We start from the raw sequence: 20,111 nt of genomic DNA on the forward strand, positions 1-20,111 counted from the left end.
AGTGCACATGTACATGTAATATCATTGCTCACCTGAATTTGTACATTTGTAGCTGTTGTCTGGTGATACAGGCCTATTACAGTAGTACAAATATACATGATTTTATTTTTCATATGTGAAGTAACCTGGTTTTGGTAGCAGTAACTTCCTGGGAAATCAATTCCTTAATCATTGGTGTTGTTTGATGGCTTAATGACTGGTAGCTATTCATGCAAATTAATCTTTTACCAATTACAATTACATATATGCAAATTGTTATTCTATAAGTCATTGAAATTGGAAAAGATCTAATAATTTTTGTGTGGAAACTAAACAAAGATACACATGGATGTTTCTCTTGTCTCAATAATAAGAAATGTAAATAGAATTCTTCCTTAACCATATGTCGATGTTCACAGTACTAATCATGAATAATATTGCTTAGTAGTTTGCAGCATAAATTGTATACGATGGCAGCTTATACGCAAATAGTATTGGTGCTTATATAGTGTAAAGTAAGTTGTTATTAAAGTTTTATTTATTTGTTCAGTTAATTTTCTTAGTTTTGAAATGTATCATTATTCTAAAGTTGCAATAAAAAAAGCTCTATACAGTGCGTCCCAGAAAAAACGAAACCGAGATTTAGCGATCATTTATCATTACTTAATCATAAATAAAATAGACAAATGACCTACCAATTTAAAGCTTAGAATCTCCTCTTTCATCTGATATTACTTAGATTATTTTTCATTCACGCATGAGTGAGCAAATACAATTTGAAGGAAGGATATAAAAAACTCATTTGGCGGGGGGTATCTGGGTTTCAAAAAGAAAACCACATTTTTGAAAAGTTAAATATCTCCTCTTTAATTTGATACCTAAATTACAGAAAGTGGTCAAGAAATAACAAAGTTCTGTTCATTTAAAATAAGGCTTGAATTTCAATAATTTCATAAAATGAAGAGGTTCGCCAGGCTGGCTTTCAAACTCACTCGACACTCCGTTTTGTTGACGATCAGCCACGCATTAAATCTTTTGTTCACCATGCGGAAGCTTCTGTAAGAAAACGGTGAAAACACGTTTATCTCATGAAATTATGGAAATTCAAGCCTTATTTCAAATGACCAGAACTTTTTTATTTCTTGACCATTTTCTGTAATTGAGGTACCAAATTAAAGAGCAGATATTGAACTTTTCAAAAATGTGGTTTTCTCTTTGAAACCCAGATACCCCCCGCCAAATGAGTTTTTGGTATCCTTTCTTCAAATTGTGTTTGCTCACTCATGCGTGAATAAGAAATAACCTAAGTAATATCAGATGAAAGAGGAGATTCTTAGCTTTAAATTGGTAGGTCATTTGTCTATTCTGTTTATGATTAAGTTATGATAAATGATCGTTAAATCTCGGTTTCGTTTATTCTGGGACGCACTGTATATCTGAGCATTTGGCTATGATCCTCATTTTTTAGACATAATTGTTGGTGTACTTTCGACGTTCACACATTGATACATTATTTTAATTTTTTTATTGATTTTTTTTTGGGGGGGGTTGGTTAAGATCTGTAAGGGTTTGGAGTTGCTGCATGAAAATTGTGTTTGAATGCAAATGAATGGCTTAAAAGCACACATTTGGGGCTTTCAATTTATTTCTCTGATTTGCCTTCAAACTCCAGTTGTCAGGGGTATTAATAGATATACTTACAGTGTTCGCAGATGAAGTTGTCTCTCCCCCCCCCCCCTCTATATATATGTTTCTTTGTCTCGGTAGATCCATGTGTGTGTATATTTGTGTATGAGAGTGTTGATATAAGAGTATCTTATTCAAAGCTTGATGAAAACTAAATTGTTTCATTATTTTAATTAGTTTTTGATTTTTTTTTTTTAAAGACTTTTCCAACGTAAAGGTTAGGAAAGTACTTGTCTGCTATGCAGACTCTGAATGGCTTGTGAAGTGGGATCTGCAGCTGGTTTGCGAAGGGCGAGCGAAGCGAGCCATTGCAGCTCCAGTAGACCTAGTCTGCTATGCAGACTCCTTGAATCAGCTGTGATACACACCCTGCAGATGGTGGGTCTACAGTTGTAGACTAGGAAAGTACATGTAATGATCAAAGTCTTGTTGGTACCCATTACCATGTACTCACCTTTTGAAATTATTATTTTTTTCTGAAATTTTAGTGTGTTATAGAAAAGGGGAGGGTGCAGGAACACTCCAATTGGTCACATGATGTTAATTTAGATATTTCATTGGAATATATAATCCAAGCAGCAAATAAAGACATAAGGGTTACTTTTCTTGTTGTAGTTGATTATCAAGCATGGGCCGGGGGGGGGGGGCTCAGGGTCCACATTGTTCATAAAATGTTGCATTGTGCCTCTCCTTAATTAGAGGTTATCCTCTTTTATCATTTGTGTACTTTTCTTATTTATTTATTTTTTTTTGGGGGGGGGGGGGGGGGGGGGGGCTTATTTGGAAAGTAAGAATATTTTGGGGTTTCTTTCTGGATATATTTGGATGCAGTTTCTCTTTGTGGAGTGGTAAACTTGTATCTCTTTTTTTCTGCGTGTCTACAAAATCTTGCAATCGCTGCTCAGTTTCCATGTGTTCCCACTCCCACAAAGCCCTTGATTCGCCCCTTGTTGATAGCATCAAGGATTGCAGACACTCAAGATGGGCACGTTCCCAGAGAAGGCGGAGCTTGGATGAATTATCTATACTAGTTCCTCCTCAATGGGCGGAGCACATGGAAAATGTAAACTGACACAGGTCCTTTGACACGATCTTGAATGACAGATTAAAAGGATGTAGGGAAAGAAAGACGAAAAAAGAAATGTATGTGTGTGTGGGGGGCGTGCAAATAAGAAAAAGAGAGATATTTTTTGATGGCAAAATGTAATCGTTTCTACACACGCGCATAAATGCTGCCTTCCCTTTTACGAGTTGACCCATCAATTTTAAAACTTACATTTTTTATTGAAAATTTTCACAAAATTGACTATAAGTGTACACGAAGTGCTTCAATTTCACTTGAGAAAACGCAAAAGCGCCCCCATGTTTAGCTCGGTCTCGATCTTTGCTAACTCGCTTTCGAGTATCTTTGATAATTTCTATGCCTCTTGCCCCCAACAATTTCTGCGTAAAGCAATGCCCCACTCCCCCATCTCTCTCTTCTGATCACACACTAGTTATCCATTTATTTTGCCCCGAAATCTTCAATTACGCCTAGAACGTGGACTGAAAAGAGATCCCCGAAATCTACAAAAAACGGAGATATGTTGTGAAATCAGTCCAGGCTACTAAAAACCTTAAAAATATAAGCAGATTTTATACACTACCTTACAAAAAATTGATGTGATACAGTTTCGACAGATTCTTTATTCAATTCTGTTTTGTTCAGTTTATATGACATCGACTCATGTTTATGCACAGTTTGATATTTCACGTAAAAATTTCGAGTATTTTTTATGACTTTATTTTGTTGAGCGTTGTGGCTCAGTGGATTAGTCTTCTGACTTTGAAACAGGGTCGTGGATTTGAATCCCAGCCATGGCGCAATTTCTGTCAGCAAGGAATCTATCCACGATGTGCTGCACTCAACCCAAGTGAAGTAAATGGTATACCTGAAGGAATTTATTCCTTGAAACGCTGTGAGAACAACCGGACTAGACTTGCTTTGCCAGGGTAATATAGGAGCTCCTTGAACATTATGTGACCGCCTATACCCTAAATCATTGTTATTATTGAAAGTAAAATCTTCTCTGCTCAAAATAGTCGTATTCATACAATTGGAATGATTAGGCTTGTAATGAATATTTTAAAAATGATTCAGATCCGAAAAAATGAATCCAAGGCCACTAATGCTATATGATTCCGGTCAAAATTCACACAATCCGATTAAATCGACCTTAAACAGAGTCAATTTAAAATAATTCCATTTATATCATGGCATCGAATAGGTTATACACACGTACTCGAGTAAATAAGAGAAAAAGGTTGCGATTAAAACACATGTCGTTTGAAAATAGCGTGACGAAAATCTTAGTGAGATAAAGACGTGCCCGATTTTCAATGCGAAGTTAAGCTTATTGCGTCAAACGATTTTTAAAAAAAAAATATACAACGTGAATGGGATTTCAATTTTATTCATTTATTATATTTGAACAGATAGGATAAAAAGCTATTAATAAAATAAATGTATTGGGAGATTAAATGAATAATATATCAAAGGGTGCAAATTGAGATATAATGAACAGTTTCTGAAAGATTACAAAAGAGTGGACCAAGCAGGCTCTAAACTAAAAAAATCTATAAAAAAAGAAAAAGATTTATTCGATTCAAATAGTGTTAAAAGACGATTTCCTTGGTAATTTTCTCACTTCCAAGATATTAATAGAACACCACTGACGTACATCCGAGGGTGGGGGATATACCCCCCCACACACACACTTTTCAGAGAAAGAGAGAGAGAGAAGGGGGAGATAATGACATACTATATAAATATATATTGATCATCAAATTATTTATACAATATTGCATGAATTTGTATGTAAACCTTGTTATAAACGATTTAATCGGCCGAACTTTGCATTTAAAAAAAACCCCGCAGAATTTCTCTCGCAGTATTTCGCTCCCGCACTTAAAGGTCAAGTACATCCCAGAAAATGTTGATTTGAATCAAACGAGAAAAATTAAACTAGCATTACGCTGAAAATTTAATCCAAATTGGATGTAAAATAAGAAATTTATGACATTCTAAAGTTTCGCTTAATTTTTTTTCACAAAATAGTTATATGCTCCACTAAGTGACATGCAAATGAGAAAGTTGATGACGTCCCTCACTCACTATTTCTTTTTTTATTGTTTGAATTATACAATATTTCAATTTTTACAAATTTGACGATAAGGACCAACTTGACTGAACCACAAAATGTTACGAAAATTGTAATTCCACATATTTAGGGAAGAATAAAATTCTCTTCACATGACAGTGAGGAGAAAAATTAGAATATTTCATATTTCATTTAATAAAATACAAAAGAAATGAGTGGCTGATGTCTTCAGTTGCCTCATTTGCATACCGACCAGGATGTGTTTTGAGAAATTAAGCGAAGTTTTAAAATGTCATAACTTGCTTATTTTGCATCCGATTTTGATGAAACTTTTAGTGTTATTCTTCTTGATTTTTTTTGAGAAAAATTCAAATCAACCTTTGTTGAGGTGGACGTGTCCTTTTATTTTACATTTAAAGTTAGGCAATGGAAAATTTCCGATGTCTGCGTTTTTGTCTTATTGCAAAGATCACAGTCCGCGTTGCTTGACTAATGATTATAATAATGAGTTATCTATGAACAAATTTTGAATTTGATTAGAACTTTGATCATAAACAACCTTATAATAATAATAATAATAACGTTTTATATAGCCACTTCAGTTAAGAAACTGCTCTACCAGCAGACCCTGCATAACATATTATGATATTATTACCCTTCTCCAATCTAAATGCTGAGCGCCAAGCAAGAAGGCAGAAGGTCCCGTTTTTATAAGTCTTTGGTATGACTCGGCCGAGGATCGAACCCACGGCCTCCCGTTCATGAGGCGGACGCTCTACCATTGAGCCACCATGCCCGGTTAACATAACCTTAACATAAACTGGCATGAACATGAACATAGACCACCCCATGCTTCAAGGGAAATATACTAATTACATTTATCAAACCATTTAAGTCAACTTATAGGGTACCGAAATTCCATTATAATAAATAACTATCTTTAGCATTTCAAATGCAAATTAAGCTTTAAAAGATGAATTGTTGCTTCATCTCTGAATATATACCATTTTAATGTCTAAAAATCTTTCGTTTCTGCAATCGTGATAGAAACAAACAATTAAATGCCTCCCTATTAATTATAAAATTCTTGGAGAATTAGACCCTAGGAGATATTTGCTGAAAATCTTATAAGGTTATTTTGAAAACAAGTATCATGATTAAATCCTCTTTTGATAATTAATCTAGTGTGTGCTGGGAATTTGATGAATGGGAAGGTATAAAAAGAATGAAAAGGGACGTTATAAGAATCTTTAGGTTGTGTGAATCGGGGCGATAGATTCTACAAGATGAAGATTTTTATTCTTCTTGCTCTGGCTACTGCTGCTGCAGCCGTGCGATATGATGGGTGAGTAATGTATTACTTTGGTTTTTTTTTATATTATGATTGAGAAGGGATTTTTGTTTCTTTCATATTCATCACGTTCATGAAGGTACAGCTTTTTGCTGTAAAAATAAATGAATGAAATGTAATAATTCAAAGACAATGAATCATGAATGCATCAGTGAGAAGAACAAAAAATTAAAATAAAGATGACGATGATGTTGATAATTCTGATGGTGAGGATGATGAAGAATATTATAGGGATGGTAGTGGCAGGGTGGAAATGATAAACAGAAACAAAAAAAAACTATCCCAAATAAAACAATAAAACCAATAATTTAAAGAATTAAGCATAAATGCATCAATAATAAGAAGAAAATAATGATGAAGATTGTGATGGCAAGTTTGATGATGAAGATTTACGGGGGCGAAGAAGATTATGTCGGTAAGTAAAATGTTTGAAAGTTCTTTTTAAACAATGCATAATTATGTGCATTACTAATAATTAGAAAACGATAAAAGATGATGATGGTGATAAAGGCTCCATTATTATTATTTCGTTAAAACAATTAACTATAAACTAATATTCATTATATATGCTTACTAGAAAAACTATAGGTGTAATGGTAAACAAACAATGTAGAGCCAACGGGCGACTAAATACCTCGTATATACAGTAGGTCCCGAGGAAAGATGTATAAAGTAAAATTGTCTATTTCGTTGCCAAATTACTGGGAATCATGATGAATGAATAAATGTTCTCACATCTCATCCATTAGCTTGGATTTATGTTGGGCTTTAAGGTCCAGTCACAAATGTACATTTTTTTTTAGAAAACTCTTTATATGAAATATGAAAATAAATTTTCATTTAATTTTCATCATTTTTGTGTCCTTCACTTTCCTAGATATCAGGCACTTCGTGTGGAGCCAAGGGATGAACTACAGCTTGACTTTCTTAACAACCTGAAAAATGAACTTGAAGGAAGGGTAAGGAGGATTTAGAACAGGGTTTCACCGTGGAATACCATGGTGGGATCACTGTGTACCGTCTGTTGAATACACATTACAATTATTTTCAGATATAGTCTATACACACAGTGTATACTGACTGACTTTCTAAAATTTGGTTTCATTTATAAATTTTTCATTTCCAGTTATAAATAAAGGTTACATGCAATTAAGATGAATATGAACACTGCTTTGAATTCGAATGCAATAATAGAATGTTTGGAGATGTATAAAGCGCTATTAAACGGCTTACATTCATTACGCGTGACCATGATTAACAGAGTGAAAATATGAAACGAAATCACCTGACCACAAATCTCCGAGTTGAAATAAAAGGGATGGGCCAGGCTGGAAATATTTATATCTCAATAAATATAGTAAAATTAACAAAACAAAATGCTGAGAAATTGATCAAAATCGGATAACAATTAACAAAGTTATTGAATTTTAAAGACTATTCCGGTGAAACAGTTCCAGGCATGTCTTTATGAATATTCGTCAGGTGGACTGATGATGTCACATCCCCTCTTATTCTTTTGTATTTAGTTATATGAAATTAGATTAATTAAAAAGTTTTCTACCAAGAACTAAAACAATTGGATTTATTGCCGCAACCTATTCAATCATAATGGAGACATATCAATGTTTTCATGTAATAACATACGAAAAAGGAAAGTGGGGATATGACATCATCAGCCCACCTAATGAATACTCATGCTGATGCGCATAATAACTGTTTTCACAAAATATTGATAAACTTTAAAATTCAATAACTACGTCATTTGTGTCCGATTTTTGACGAAATTTTCAGCATTTTGCTCAGTGAATTTTACTTTATTTATTTAGATATAAATATTTTCAGCCCGGACCATTCCTTTTAACTGTTTAAGGAGAAATGAAGTTACTCTCCTCTCTCTCTCTCTCTCTTTCTCCATATGTATATTTCTGAACTCGGCCGCGAACCACCAAAACGACCTATATCGTTCAAGTTGCATATTCTTTACTATAGGAGGATCTTTTCATTTATTCAAGAAGTAGTAGTTATGGTGCGGTGGTAAATTCATTCCCCCATCTTCCCTTAATAGATATCATTCTGGTCTCAACCCCGAACCACCAAGCGACCGACCGACATCCTTGTCCAACCTCGCTTCCAGGATGACCTCAAGGAATTGTTGGATGCTAAACTGATCAAATATTCTGTCATGATCGACGATGTCCAGTCCGTCATCGACTCACAAGTCCGCTCTGAACATGAAGTCGAGATCGGTGTGGATTTCATTTACAGTCTATATCACACATATGCCGAGGTGAGGATTGGTAAATCGAGCGAAAGATAGATATCCACACAAATTACTATAAGCAGAAAAATGTGAATTCGAATTTGGGTTAACCCCAGTGTTCGTCCAATTTTTTGCCCAAAGTTCTTAACAATATTCATGTAGTTATTTTAGAGAGCAACTAATTATGAAAATGTGTTCGAGTTATATCTTAACAACCATTGTACGGATGTCATACTTATATTGTTTTTAGCTTGTTGTTAAATCATGAACCACAATATGAGTGAAATGTTGTTTATTATTTTCTTTTACTCATTACATAGATCCAAGCTTGGGTTTTTGATATTGCAGATGAATACAGCTCTATTGCTCAGCAATTCCAGATCGCAACATCTTACCATGGTCGCGCTATCAACGCTCTGAAGGTTTGAAATCGTCCCCAAACTCTCTCTGAATTATATACATTTCAATTAGTTTAAAGATTTAAGGAACTATGATTATATGACTCTATATCTAATCGTTGCAAACCTTGGACAGTGAACCAGGGTCATTTCAGATTGAAGAAGGTGTATTTCATGAGTTAGAAACTCATTGGCCATACGTGGGCCTATATAGTTGTGGGAATATTCCATCATTTGTATTTTTATTTTCAGTACTTTGTACAGTTCTTCGTATGCACCCTTTTAAGCTTTCCTTTCCTTCTTTTTCTCTTAAAAATATTATTTGCTTCCAGTGTCAATGGAAATTTCCACCCATTTGATTTCTTCTCTGTTTTCTTCAATTTATTCGTCATCAGAACCTAAAGTATCTTTAATCTATTACATGTATCTCCCATCTACCCCATTATTTCATTCAAAATTATGCATAATCTACTAACTCTTATCTACTCAACGCACCCTATCTCGCTTTCTCCCACTCTTAATTTGTTCTCTTGTCTCCCTTATAACTGTCTCCGTCTCCCGTGTCTCTTTATCTTCCCCATCCATTCTATTCTCCGTCAAGTTCTTTGATCATTCCAGAGATGACTTCGTATCTGATTATATTTCACTTTCTCTGTCACCTATCCTTATTTTTCTAGATCAGTACAGGAGGTGGTGGCACAAAGAAAGCAGTCTACTGGCAGGGAGGCATCCACGCACGTGAATGGATCTCACCAGCTACAGTCATGTTTATAACTAAGTCTGTAAGAATGCACAATTTAACGATGCTATCTTCTAAAACCCTCACACACTTTAAAAAGGTTTACCAAATTGTCTGGGAAAAGGGAATGCTCTTGCGTTTTACTTAATGCTATGTACACCTGTACCCAACTATATACAAGCAAGTCAGTCAACTTTTACTCAATAAAGGGTGATTTTCTCAACATCGTTTTACATTGCATACCCAATGGTAAAGTTAATCATTTATCTTGGTCATGAAGGGCCACATGAGGACACTATGACTGTATAATGCATGGTTATGCTCGCAAAAAAGTTCTACTCTCTCTGAGGGACTTGGAAATTAGGGGCAGGGGTTCCAATACTGATTTGTAATCGTGTAAGTTTACAAAAACATTGTTTTTATTTTTAATTATTCTTCTGAGATTAGTTACAAATATTATTTGTAATTTATAAAATAATTCCATGTGAATATTAGTCATTATTATAAGCTATTGATAAAATCATAAGAATATAACTTTGATAATGACACATTTTGTTTATACTCGGTACAGCTTCTGGAGAGGTACGGCGTGGACAACGATGTGACAGAAATCCTAGATACTTTCGATTTTTACATTGTACCCTCACTCAACGTCGATGGCTATTATCATTCTTGGAACTTTGTAAGTAATATATAGATCATTCTTGCAATTCTGCAAGGAAAAGACAATGCTTGCAACTTTACTACAAGTAAAAGAGTAACCAAATTTACTTCACAATTCACCTTACTGCTTGTATAAATATGTTTTTATGATTTGTACTACTCATGCTACTAGGATCAAGTTAGCAATTTCACCATCAAACTATTTAAATGAGAAAATTTCATGTTACTGCAGAAAATGTAGCCCTATTGTTAAATATGCAAATTGTGTGTTTGTGTATGAATGATAGGCAGAATTTGTGTTTAGATTTAGGATTAATGATTATAATATTTCAATTACTTACGTATGTGGTGAATTTTGTAAAACGTTAAGAAACGTATACGAGGGAACGAAGCAAACGAGCTGAACTCATGGACAATTTGGGGCAAATTCTAATTAACGTTCAAGGACCAGGTTATAGATTTTATATCAAAAATACGAGAAAAAATAGTTTTGGCAAGATCCAGAGGAAAATAATTATAAGATATATATCAATAGTTCATCACTACTAGTAAGACTGATATGTGATGAAACATATTCATAACGATTTCATATCCTAGGACCGACTGTGGAGGAAGACTCGATCGGTTAACAGGGGTAATGGATGCCGAGGTGTCGATCCTAACAGGAACTACGAATATGAATGGGGAGGTATGTAGCTGTTCCTAATATTGTGGGGAAAACTCAATAGCCAACAATTACAACTGTATTTGTGATATCAAAAATGCAGTTGTAATTGTTGGCTTACTGAAATTGAAAATCTCTGTATTCTTCAAATAAAAAAAAGTGTATGCAAACATAAGAAGTAATAGTAACTAATTCAATATTTATAATATTAACACTATAACACTAGATTGGTCATATGAACTATTCTGTACAAAGCAGTTTGCTAATGTATAGGCCTACATTCTATTTGATTTACTTATTTATTATTATCAATAATTGACATAAAAGCTCACATATTTTCTTAGAATCATGTGCTATATATTATGCCTGGTATTCTAACAAACCACTAAAACAGTTGTAGGGGGGGGGGGTCAACAAAAAGAACACAGAATAAACTATTAAATCTTACAGATTTTTTAAATACGATTTTAAGCGGTAGTATACCGATATCCCATTGATTCGATTTTCCTTAGCGGTAGCATGGATCCTTATTCATTTTGTTTCCTGCATGTATAGGTGAGGGTGCAAACCCCAATCCCTGCACAGAAACCTACCCTGGACCGAACGCATTCTCTGAACGCGAGATAGCCGAAACAACATCTTTCCTTCTCAACGCCAACCAGGAGTTCGTTTGCTTCATCGACTTCCACAGTTACTCTCAGCTCTGGCTTGCTCCCTGGTCGTACACGGCCAGGGCACGCCTCCCAGAGGACTTGGAGGATCACGTAAGGAAAAGGGAGATAATCGGATGGAGAGAGCGAGGGAGAGAGAAGGGGGAGGGTGCTTGGGGGTGTGTGTATAACTATGTAAGGGTGTTTGAGTTGTAAGTGTGTGTGCGAAAGAGAAAGAGAGGTATGTCTTGGTCGGGGGGATGTGTGTGGGATGGTGTGAGTGTGTGAGGGCGTGTGTAAAAGAGAGGGAGAACAGAGAGAGATTGTGCGCGTGCGATAGATATTGCATGGAGCTATTACAGAGAGCTTTATGGATATTGTGCAGACATGGTAGATGCGTCGGGAGGGGGGGGGGGAGGTGAGCGTGTGTATGTGTGAGGAAAAGATAAGTGTGTGGGTGGGTGGGTGTGTGTGTGTTGATCGGCCGAACTGGTGACGATGATGGTGGGTGAGATGGTGGAGGTGTTGTTTGTGAACGAAGACGGCGATGGTGCTGGTCATGGGGATGACTGTAGCAAGTCAACGATCACGTAAAATAAAGAAATTCCACAACATCTTGAAGTAGTTGTAAATGTATGTAAGGTTGACGACGAGGATGATACAGCTTTTCCTACCACCATGCGGATAAGGTCTTTGAATGGACGACCGTGCGAAATAATAAAATATAATTTATATTTGGGCATTATACAGTGATAGCGAAATCAATGTAAAATGCATTTCCGTGGCTGCAACGTTAGGTCTTGATCGATAAAAACTCCATGTACCCTTTTTACTAACATCTTTAATCATATTTTTCTTTTTTTAGTTTGACGCTGGAATGAAGGCTATCACCGCCTTAGAGAGTGTGTACAATACAGACTACCTCTACGGACCCTCCGCCTTGACTCTCTGTAAGTTAACATATTTGTTATTGAAATATGAATATTTTTATTTTGGTCCTGGATTGCGAGGAGAAAACTTAGGCAGTGAAACAATAATCATCATCATTATCTCGACCGGCATTTCGGCATTGCAGCTATTAGCCAATAAGGCAATATTTGGGGGTCATTTTGATTAATCTTTCGTATACAGATTTTTAAAGTTTTATCATGATTGGTATATACAATGTTCACATTCTTGTACATACATATGTAAATAATTGAATATGTAAATGACAAATAAGATATATCAGTCGACGGATTTATAAGAAAGTAAATAAATGCATAAACAAAATGAATAAATAGATAGATAAATAAACAAATGATTGAAGGCCCTATGAAAGACCACTAGTCATGAATGAATGATCTCCTCTGCTAAATGATTCCAATATATATAGCCGTTTGTCAGTCCTGGGTTGTCCTTTAAGTTCAACACTACCAGAGGCCTCTAATTATTTACATGATTTAGAGAACCTGTACTGTTGTTACGTGCATTTCAGCTGCGTTTCATGGAATACAATACATTCCCGATCGGTATATATTTCCCTCACCTGGGTTGTGTGTACCACAATGTGGATAAATTCTTTGTGAAGAAAATAATCACAGAGTAAGGTCTGAATCTACGACCCTCTGACGACGGTCAGAACAGATAAACCTTGACGCCTCCGTTCTTTCTGGATTGTGTCGCAGACGCCGCCTCAGGATGCAGTGTGGATTGGGGTTACGCCAAACTGGGAGCCAAGTACTCGTATGTGGTGGAGCTGAGAGATATGGGATCATACGGGTTTCTCCTTCCCTCTGATCAGATCATCCCAACCGGAGAGGAGACACTTGAAGGAGTCCTGGCACTCTGTAAACACATGGTGGAAGAATACAAGTAGATAGAATTTGATACTTATAGGAATGGAATCCCAATCTAAAAGGAATAAAGTGATCACATATTCACTCTTTTACGAGTAAGAAAAATTCTTGAAAAGGCAGAGTACTAATCCACTCCTTTTTTTTCACGGAACACTCTTCCAAGCAATAGAAGAACGATAGAAGAATACTAAAAGAGCATGTTAATGCTCTTAAAACAACAGAAAACATTTTTTTGCCGAGTAAAAATTTATTGAAAACTAAAACTTTACACTATATTTGTAGCATTGCAAGATGAAACTTTGTGAATGTTTTTATTTCAGAAATCATTTTTAGTGTGATAATCTACCAGGGAGCTCGTGTTCTATTTCTAAAATCCTATCTTGGAATGAAGTATCTCAAGCCAAGTCAGACATGTCAGAGGGAAACTATCCCATTGCTAAAGCAAGCGGCAGACCTTGGGGCCGAGTGGAGCCTTTGAATTTTAGACGCCCTTATTTTGTTGTCATTTTGGTAGCTATTAACACTGTGGTGGCGTACTTTTACCTGAGAAGAAAAGATGATTCTAGACGTCGTCAGAAAGTTGGTTTACACTGATTTTTCTTAAGAGCCCAAGTATCGTTCGACTCAACGCAATTCATCGTCAATGCAACACTCATCCAACTATTATTTTCGTTTTTTTGCGCCTCGGAGGTAGATTATTGTAAATAAAAGTTGTTTCACGTTTCTACTCATCATTACAATGTGAGAGTAGTTATCATTATTTCAATTGTTATTTTCAATATCAAGAATATTATCTTTATTGTAGTCGCCATTGGTATTGTGTTTGTTAATTTCATTACTGTCACTTGTATGAAGCGTATGAATAAATAACGTTATTTTAAGCGAATGTTGACGTTCGAGCTCTTGTTCATTGACAATGTCTTATTTCCTTAGTTGTTGTTGTTGTTGTGTTTTTTTTTTTTGGGGGGGGATAAATCAGCGAGTCAAAACGTGTGCCAGGTAAAAGAGCATGACATCGAAGCTTTTTAAGGAAAACATGAAACCAATATGAAATAAGAATTTTTTGTAATTCAATCCATAATTCCAAAATACACAATATCATAATATTATCTTATCTTTGATAAAAACGAACAAAACAAATAAACACTACAGTATGAGAAAATGGGATAAAAAACCTCCACTAAATTCTTTGTCATTGTGAGCAGATATGATTTTCAAGTAAAACGACAATGACCAATTTATAAGCTCAATGAACCCTCATATGCAGCCTTCCTCTTTCTTTTCTTAGAGCACATCTACCAGGTATATAGCTTTGCACATCTTTATCACTATAGGCAACATGTATGTAGGACTTTGCAATCTTTCAGACCAATGTCCATTGCTCAAGGTGCTATTTATTCTTAAACATAAACGAAGCAAACTATCTTTCAAAAACGAACAAATATTGCACTCGAATAGTACAAATATAAGAGAAGAAATAAACAGCGGAAATTAAAAATACAAGATAAAAGATGAAGTTTCGCTACTATCGGAATTTAAATTAAAAGACCTGAATAAGATCGGTCATGTGCACATTATTTTGTACATTTGCATGTGTTTGTGGTAGAATATGAGTGTGGGGGTGTGGTTGTCTTGAAGTGGTTTTGAAAATCAAGGTCTATGAGATACTATTGATCGCGTGTATTCTGTGGAAGAGAGTTTGTTCGGGTGTGTAATATATGTGAATGTATATATGAAATATGTGCGGATGGGCTTTATGTGCGTGTGTGTTAAGTGTGTTCAAGCTAAATTCATTTCAATTAAAAAACATTTAGTTTCTTCCAATTTCACAAATTTCTACATTTTTCGTAAACACAAATTCATGCAAATTCATACATTTGTCATGAAGAATTTAAATATGCACATGTTAGGTAGATGTTGTATGTCGATGTACGGGCGTATGTTTTGTTGGAGAACGTAGGTGCGGGAGTGGATAGCTGTGCAAGAATTGTGGAAGTGTGTGTTTAATGTATTGATTTGCTATGGTCTGTGGGTATTGTGTGTTTTATTTTGGGAGGGTGTGCACGCAGACGTGGAATAACATGCGTTGATGTTGTATATGGATCTACGGATGTACGTTTTTTGGAGAGCGTAGATGTGGGTGTGTGATATGTATTGATGTTGTGTGTGGGTGTGGGTAATGATCGGGTGATTAATGGGAGAGAGAGCGTGCGGATATAGTTGAAAGTGTAAGTTTAGTGGAAGTATGTGTGTTTTATATATTGATGCAGGGGGGGGGGGCACGAGGATAGACCTATGTTGATGTGGGGGGGGGGGGGGTAGACACGACCTATCAAAAGGTGACGATATTTTTTTTTTACAAAAAGTTACATGGACAAGACTATCTCTTCATATATTCGACTTTCTTTTTCCCCTTTCTCCTTTCTTTTAATCCCATTTTCTACTTTTTTTTATATCTGCTTGAAAAATCAAAGTGGGGGAAGGGATCATGCATCGCTCCAATGGCACCACCCCTTGTATAAAGGGGAATTGATTCGGAAAAGGCAAACATAATGATAAAAGGGCATAGATATGGCAGGCAAACAATCTTCATGAAATGTGCAGAATACTGCAAGAAAAGTTGAAAGGTTATGACGATTTTCCAACCTGATAACGATATACAGTGAGGTACACATGAAACAAGTGCGAGATTTATCGATGATTTAACATAACGTAGTCACAAATGAACTATGTTCCTGTTTCATCCACGCATGAGCGAGTGAAAGCAATTTGAAGAAAGGTAGCCAATTGGGAGGGTAGTGTGCGAATTTCAAAAAATGATAATCACAAGTCAAAAATATTCAACATGTGCTCTTTAATTGATATTTGATACCTCAATTCCAAATGATGGTAAAGAAATAGAAGTACTATTTATTTGAAATAGTGCTTGAATTCAAACTATTTTATAAAATGAAGACGTTTTATATGCTTGCTTTCGAACTTTCAATAGCTACGGTGTGGAATCCCAGCAGCGGATCTACTGGGCTGCCAAGTAAATGAAAATAATGTGCATGATTACCAAGGGTGCTTTAGAGTGTCCACTTTTCAGGTCGTAAAATAAAAATTGTCTGAAAATTAAGAAAAAAAGGTGGAACGCCTCTTATCTGGCGGTCTCGCCTGCATTACTCGATTCGATATAGCAGCAAGCTGACTTTGAAAACAGCTATTAAATAATTATTCACCAAAGAATACTATGTCTATTGATCTCACATGACCTTTGACCATGATCATGTGACCTAAGACATGTGAAAAACAATCATTCATACTTGATTACCCATATGTCTATTTTTCATGAACTACATGTGTAGATCCATACACTTTCTAAGTTATGATGCAAATTCAACAAATAGCCCAAACATGACCATAGTTCATTGACCCTAAATGACCTTTGATTTTGGTCATGTGACCAGAAACAAGCACAAGATGTTCAGGGATACATGGTAAATCTTATGTCCCAAGCTTCATGAACTAGATCTATAAACTTTAAAATTATGATAATTCAACCAATACCCCCAACATTATCAAAGTTCGTTGACCCTAAATGACCTTTGACCTAAATCAGGTGACACGAAACTTGCACAAGATGTTCATGGATACTTAATTGCTCTTATCTAAGTTTCATGAATCAGATCCATAAAATGTCAAAGTTATGATGACAATTCCACAAATACCTTGGTCATGTGACCTGAAACTCAGGCAGGATCCTAAGTGATACACTATCACCCTTATGTCCAAGTTTCATGAACTAGGTCTTTATACTTTAGAAGTTATGATGACATTTGAAAAACTTAACCTTGGTTAAGATTTCGATATTGATTTCCCCAACATGCTCTAAGTTCATTGACCATAAATGACCTTTGACCTTGGTCATGTGACCTGAAACTAAGGCAGGATGTTTGGTAATAGTTGATTACCCTTATGTCCAAGTTTCATGAACTAGATCCATAAAGTTATGACATTTCAAAACTTTAACCTCGGTTAGAATTTCAATGTTGACGACGCCGCCGTCGGAAAAACGGCGCCTATAGTCTCGCTCTGCTATGCAGGCGAGACGAAAACCAGCTCGCTCTCCGCGCTTACGTCAATCATTAAAGGCATGGTCACACCGCCCGAGCGTTGTTGGAGCGGTCGTGGAGCGGTAGGGAAAGAGGGCCGAATTTCGCTCACAAAATTGGGGGAAAATCGAAAACATAAATCGAAAAAAAAAAACAATCAAAATCGAAAATGGTGAACAGTAGCGAGCGGTGATGATTTTTTCTCTCCGCTCCACGACCGCTCCAACAACGCTCGGGCGGTGTGACCATGCCTTAAGATAATTGTATACCCATCCTGTTCATGGATATATTGCTTTGAATGTCCCGTTTTTATGATTATTTAAGTATAAAACTTTAAGTTCGCGGTCCGCGCTCGAATCATTTGATTGTTGAGGTATATATCGTGTTAGCGAGTCACTGCACCGTTATAGCAAATTTTCACTAGTTCTCCCTCGCTTCCATAAAGATGATAGGATATGACCCCCCCCCCCCCCTTCACGCCAGTGTTTTCAAAGGATGTTCTAACTGGTTTTTGATGAAAGTTATAACCGTAAAGCCAGGCTGACACTAACTTGCACGACTTTTGGCCACGATTTTGTCGTGGCAAGTCGTGCCATTTTGGGGCACGAACTGGGAGGCTCTCGCACTGTTTACGACTTGTTCACGCATATTTCACGACAAGTTCACGACGAGTTCACGAATAGTTCACGAATGCGTGCCCGTCAGTGTCCACATTGACACGAACTGGCACGACGAGTTCACGCATAGTTTGCGCATAGTTTACGCACTTCCCGCATAGGCACGACGAGTTTGTGCAATTCGGACGGTGTCGTGCTGAACTATTCGTGAACTCGACGTGAGCTGTTCGTGACCTATTCGTGACAGTCGTGGCATGGCGCGCACTGCCACGCATCCTCCCGCATCGTCCCGACGAGTTCACGACGAGTTCACGAACAGTTTGCGCATAGTTCACGACCCGGTCGCTAAATTTTGTCGTGACCAAAATTTTGAACATTTCAAAATTCTCGTCCCGACATGGCACGCAGTCACGCCGTGTTTACGCACAGTTCACGACTAGTTTGCGCACTGGCACGACTTGAGTCGTGCCAATGCGTGACACAAAATCGTACAAGTGTCAGGTTGGCATAACATTTCATAAATGGACATTTTATAACCATACTCTCATGATGCAGTGGATATAACCTTTGCAATAAGCTGAACGTAGGGGTTGGTCATGGCCAAACTCTTATAAGATTGTACATTTTTAGAACGCAAAATTGGGCCATTTAAAGCACTTTGACTCCGTTTAAAGATTAACCCACGCATTAACAGTGTGTCCTATAGATACGCCACCGAGTCTCGACGCTTTCGATATTCATACTCATTGGGGTGCATACATTCGCCCTAACCCTATTTGCCAGACTTTTCAAAATATAAAATATAGAGAGGTGACACTTTATTTAGAAATTATGATCGTTTCAAAAGAACTGAAGCTATGAAAACTAATGAGAAGCAAAATGCTGGATCTGAATATAGATATAAAGCCGCGTTCAGAAGCAAGCCTTGGTATACCTATTTAGGTGCAACCGTCTTCATACACGTCTGGCTATAAGTTTGTATTCACAAAAGTTGTCTTATTCATATTCCATCAATATGCACCTTTGGAGCACATATAGTCCATGTACAAGTTTGAACTAGTGTTATACACGTACCTGTAATGTTGTTGGGTTTTATCTATCTTTTTTTTTAAACTGGACTACTTTGTAGAACGGGTTGATACTAACACATAATGTGTCTTGCATTGAACAATTGCATATTTTGATCACTGAACTGAGAATGCAGAATTAATTTGAGATCAATGCAAATGTATTGAAAATGATGCTCGTCAAATGACAATGAACAGTTGGGAGAGCTGAAAAAAAAAACTGCAAATATGTCGTTTGCCCATGATAGCCCAGGACAAGACTGCTCATTTGATTTACCAATCTAAGACAGAGACTTCTTGCATGGTTGCTTTTTGTCATGGTGGGTATTTGACAATATATTTCATATTTCTTAAAGGGACGGTCCGGGCTGAAAATATTTATATCTTAATGAATAGAGTAGAATTCACTTAGCAAAATGGCGGAAATATCATCAAAATCGGACAAGGAATAACAAAGTTATTGAATTTTAAAATTTAGCAATATTTTGTGAAAACAGTCGTCATGAATATTCATTAGGTGGCCTGATGTCACGTCTCCACTTTCCGTTTTCTTATATTATTACATTAAATCATTTTTTTCCCATTTTTGTCATACTTATGTGAATGATATGTCTCCCTTATATTGAAATAGGTTTCATCAATAAATAACTAATGCACTAAATCAGTTGTCAATCCAATTCTTCTAGTTCTTGGAGGAAAAAATTTGAATAAACCTCATTTCATATAATAGAATACAAAAGAATAAGTGGAGATGTGACATCATCAGCCCACCTAATGAATATTCATGACGACTGTTTTCACAAAATTTTGCTAAAGTTCAAATTCAATAACTTTGTTATTTGTTATCCGATTTTGATGAAATTTTCGGCATTTTGCGCAGTGAATTCTACTCTATTTATTAAGCCATAAATACTTTCAGCCCGGACCATCCCTTTAAAAGCGTTCTGTGTTGCGGTTTGGAAATT

The 20,111-nt window shown here is 36.2% G+C and overlaps 1 protein-coding gene across 1 annotated transcript; it reads left to right on the plus strand.

Moving 5' to 3' along the window:
• The first annotated feature begins 6,025 nt into the window (after nt 1-6,025).
• LOC121408691 (carboxypeptidase B-like) lies at nt 6,026-14,254 on the plus strand. Its single transcript, XM_041600236.1, has 10 exons — nt 6,026-6,150; nt 7,034-7,115; nt 8,222-8,443; nt 8,737-8,838; nt 9,492-9,596; nt 10,125-10,235; nt 10,814-10,904; nt 11,436-11,644; nt 12,396-12,480; nt 13,198-14,254. Exons 1-10 carry the CDS (start codon nt 6,092-6,094, stop codon nt 13,386-13,388), a joined length of 1,257 nt encoding a protein of 418 aa, XP_041456170.1. The 5' UTR covers nt 6,026-6,091; the 3' UTR covers nt 13,389-14,254.
• The last annotated feature ends 5,857 nt before the right edge of the window (nt 14,255-20,111 follow it).

Source organism: Lytechinus variegatus, chromosome 2, assembly GCF_018143015.1.
Source record: "Lytechinus variegatus isolate NC3 chromosome 2, Lvar_3.0, whole genome shotgun sequence".
In the NCBI taxonomy this organism is placed as follows: Eukaryota; Metazoa; Echinodermata; class Echinoidea; order Temnopleuroida; family Toxopneustidae; genus Lytechinus; species Lytechinus variegatus.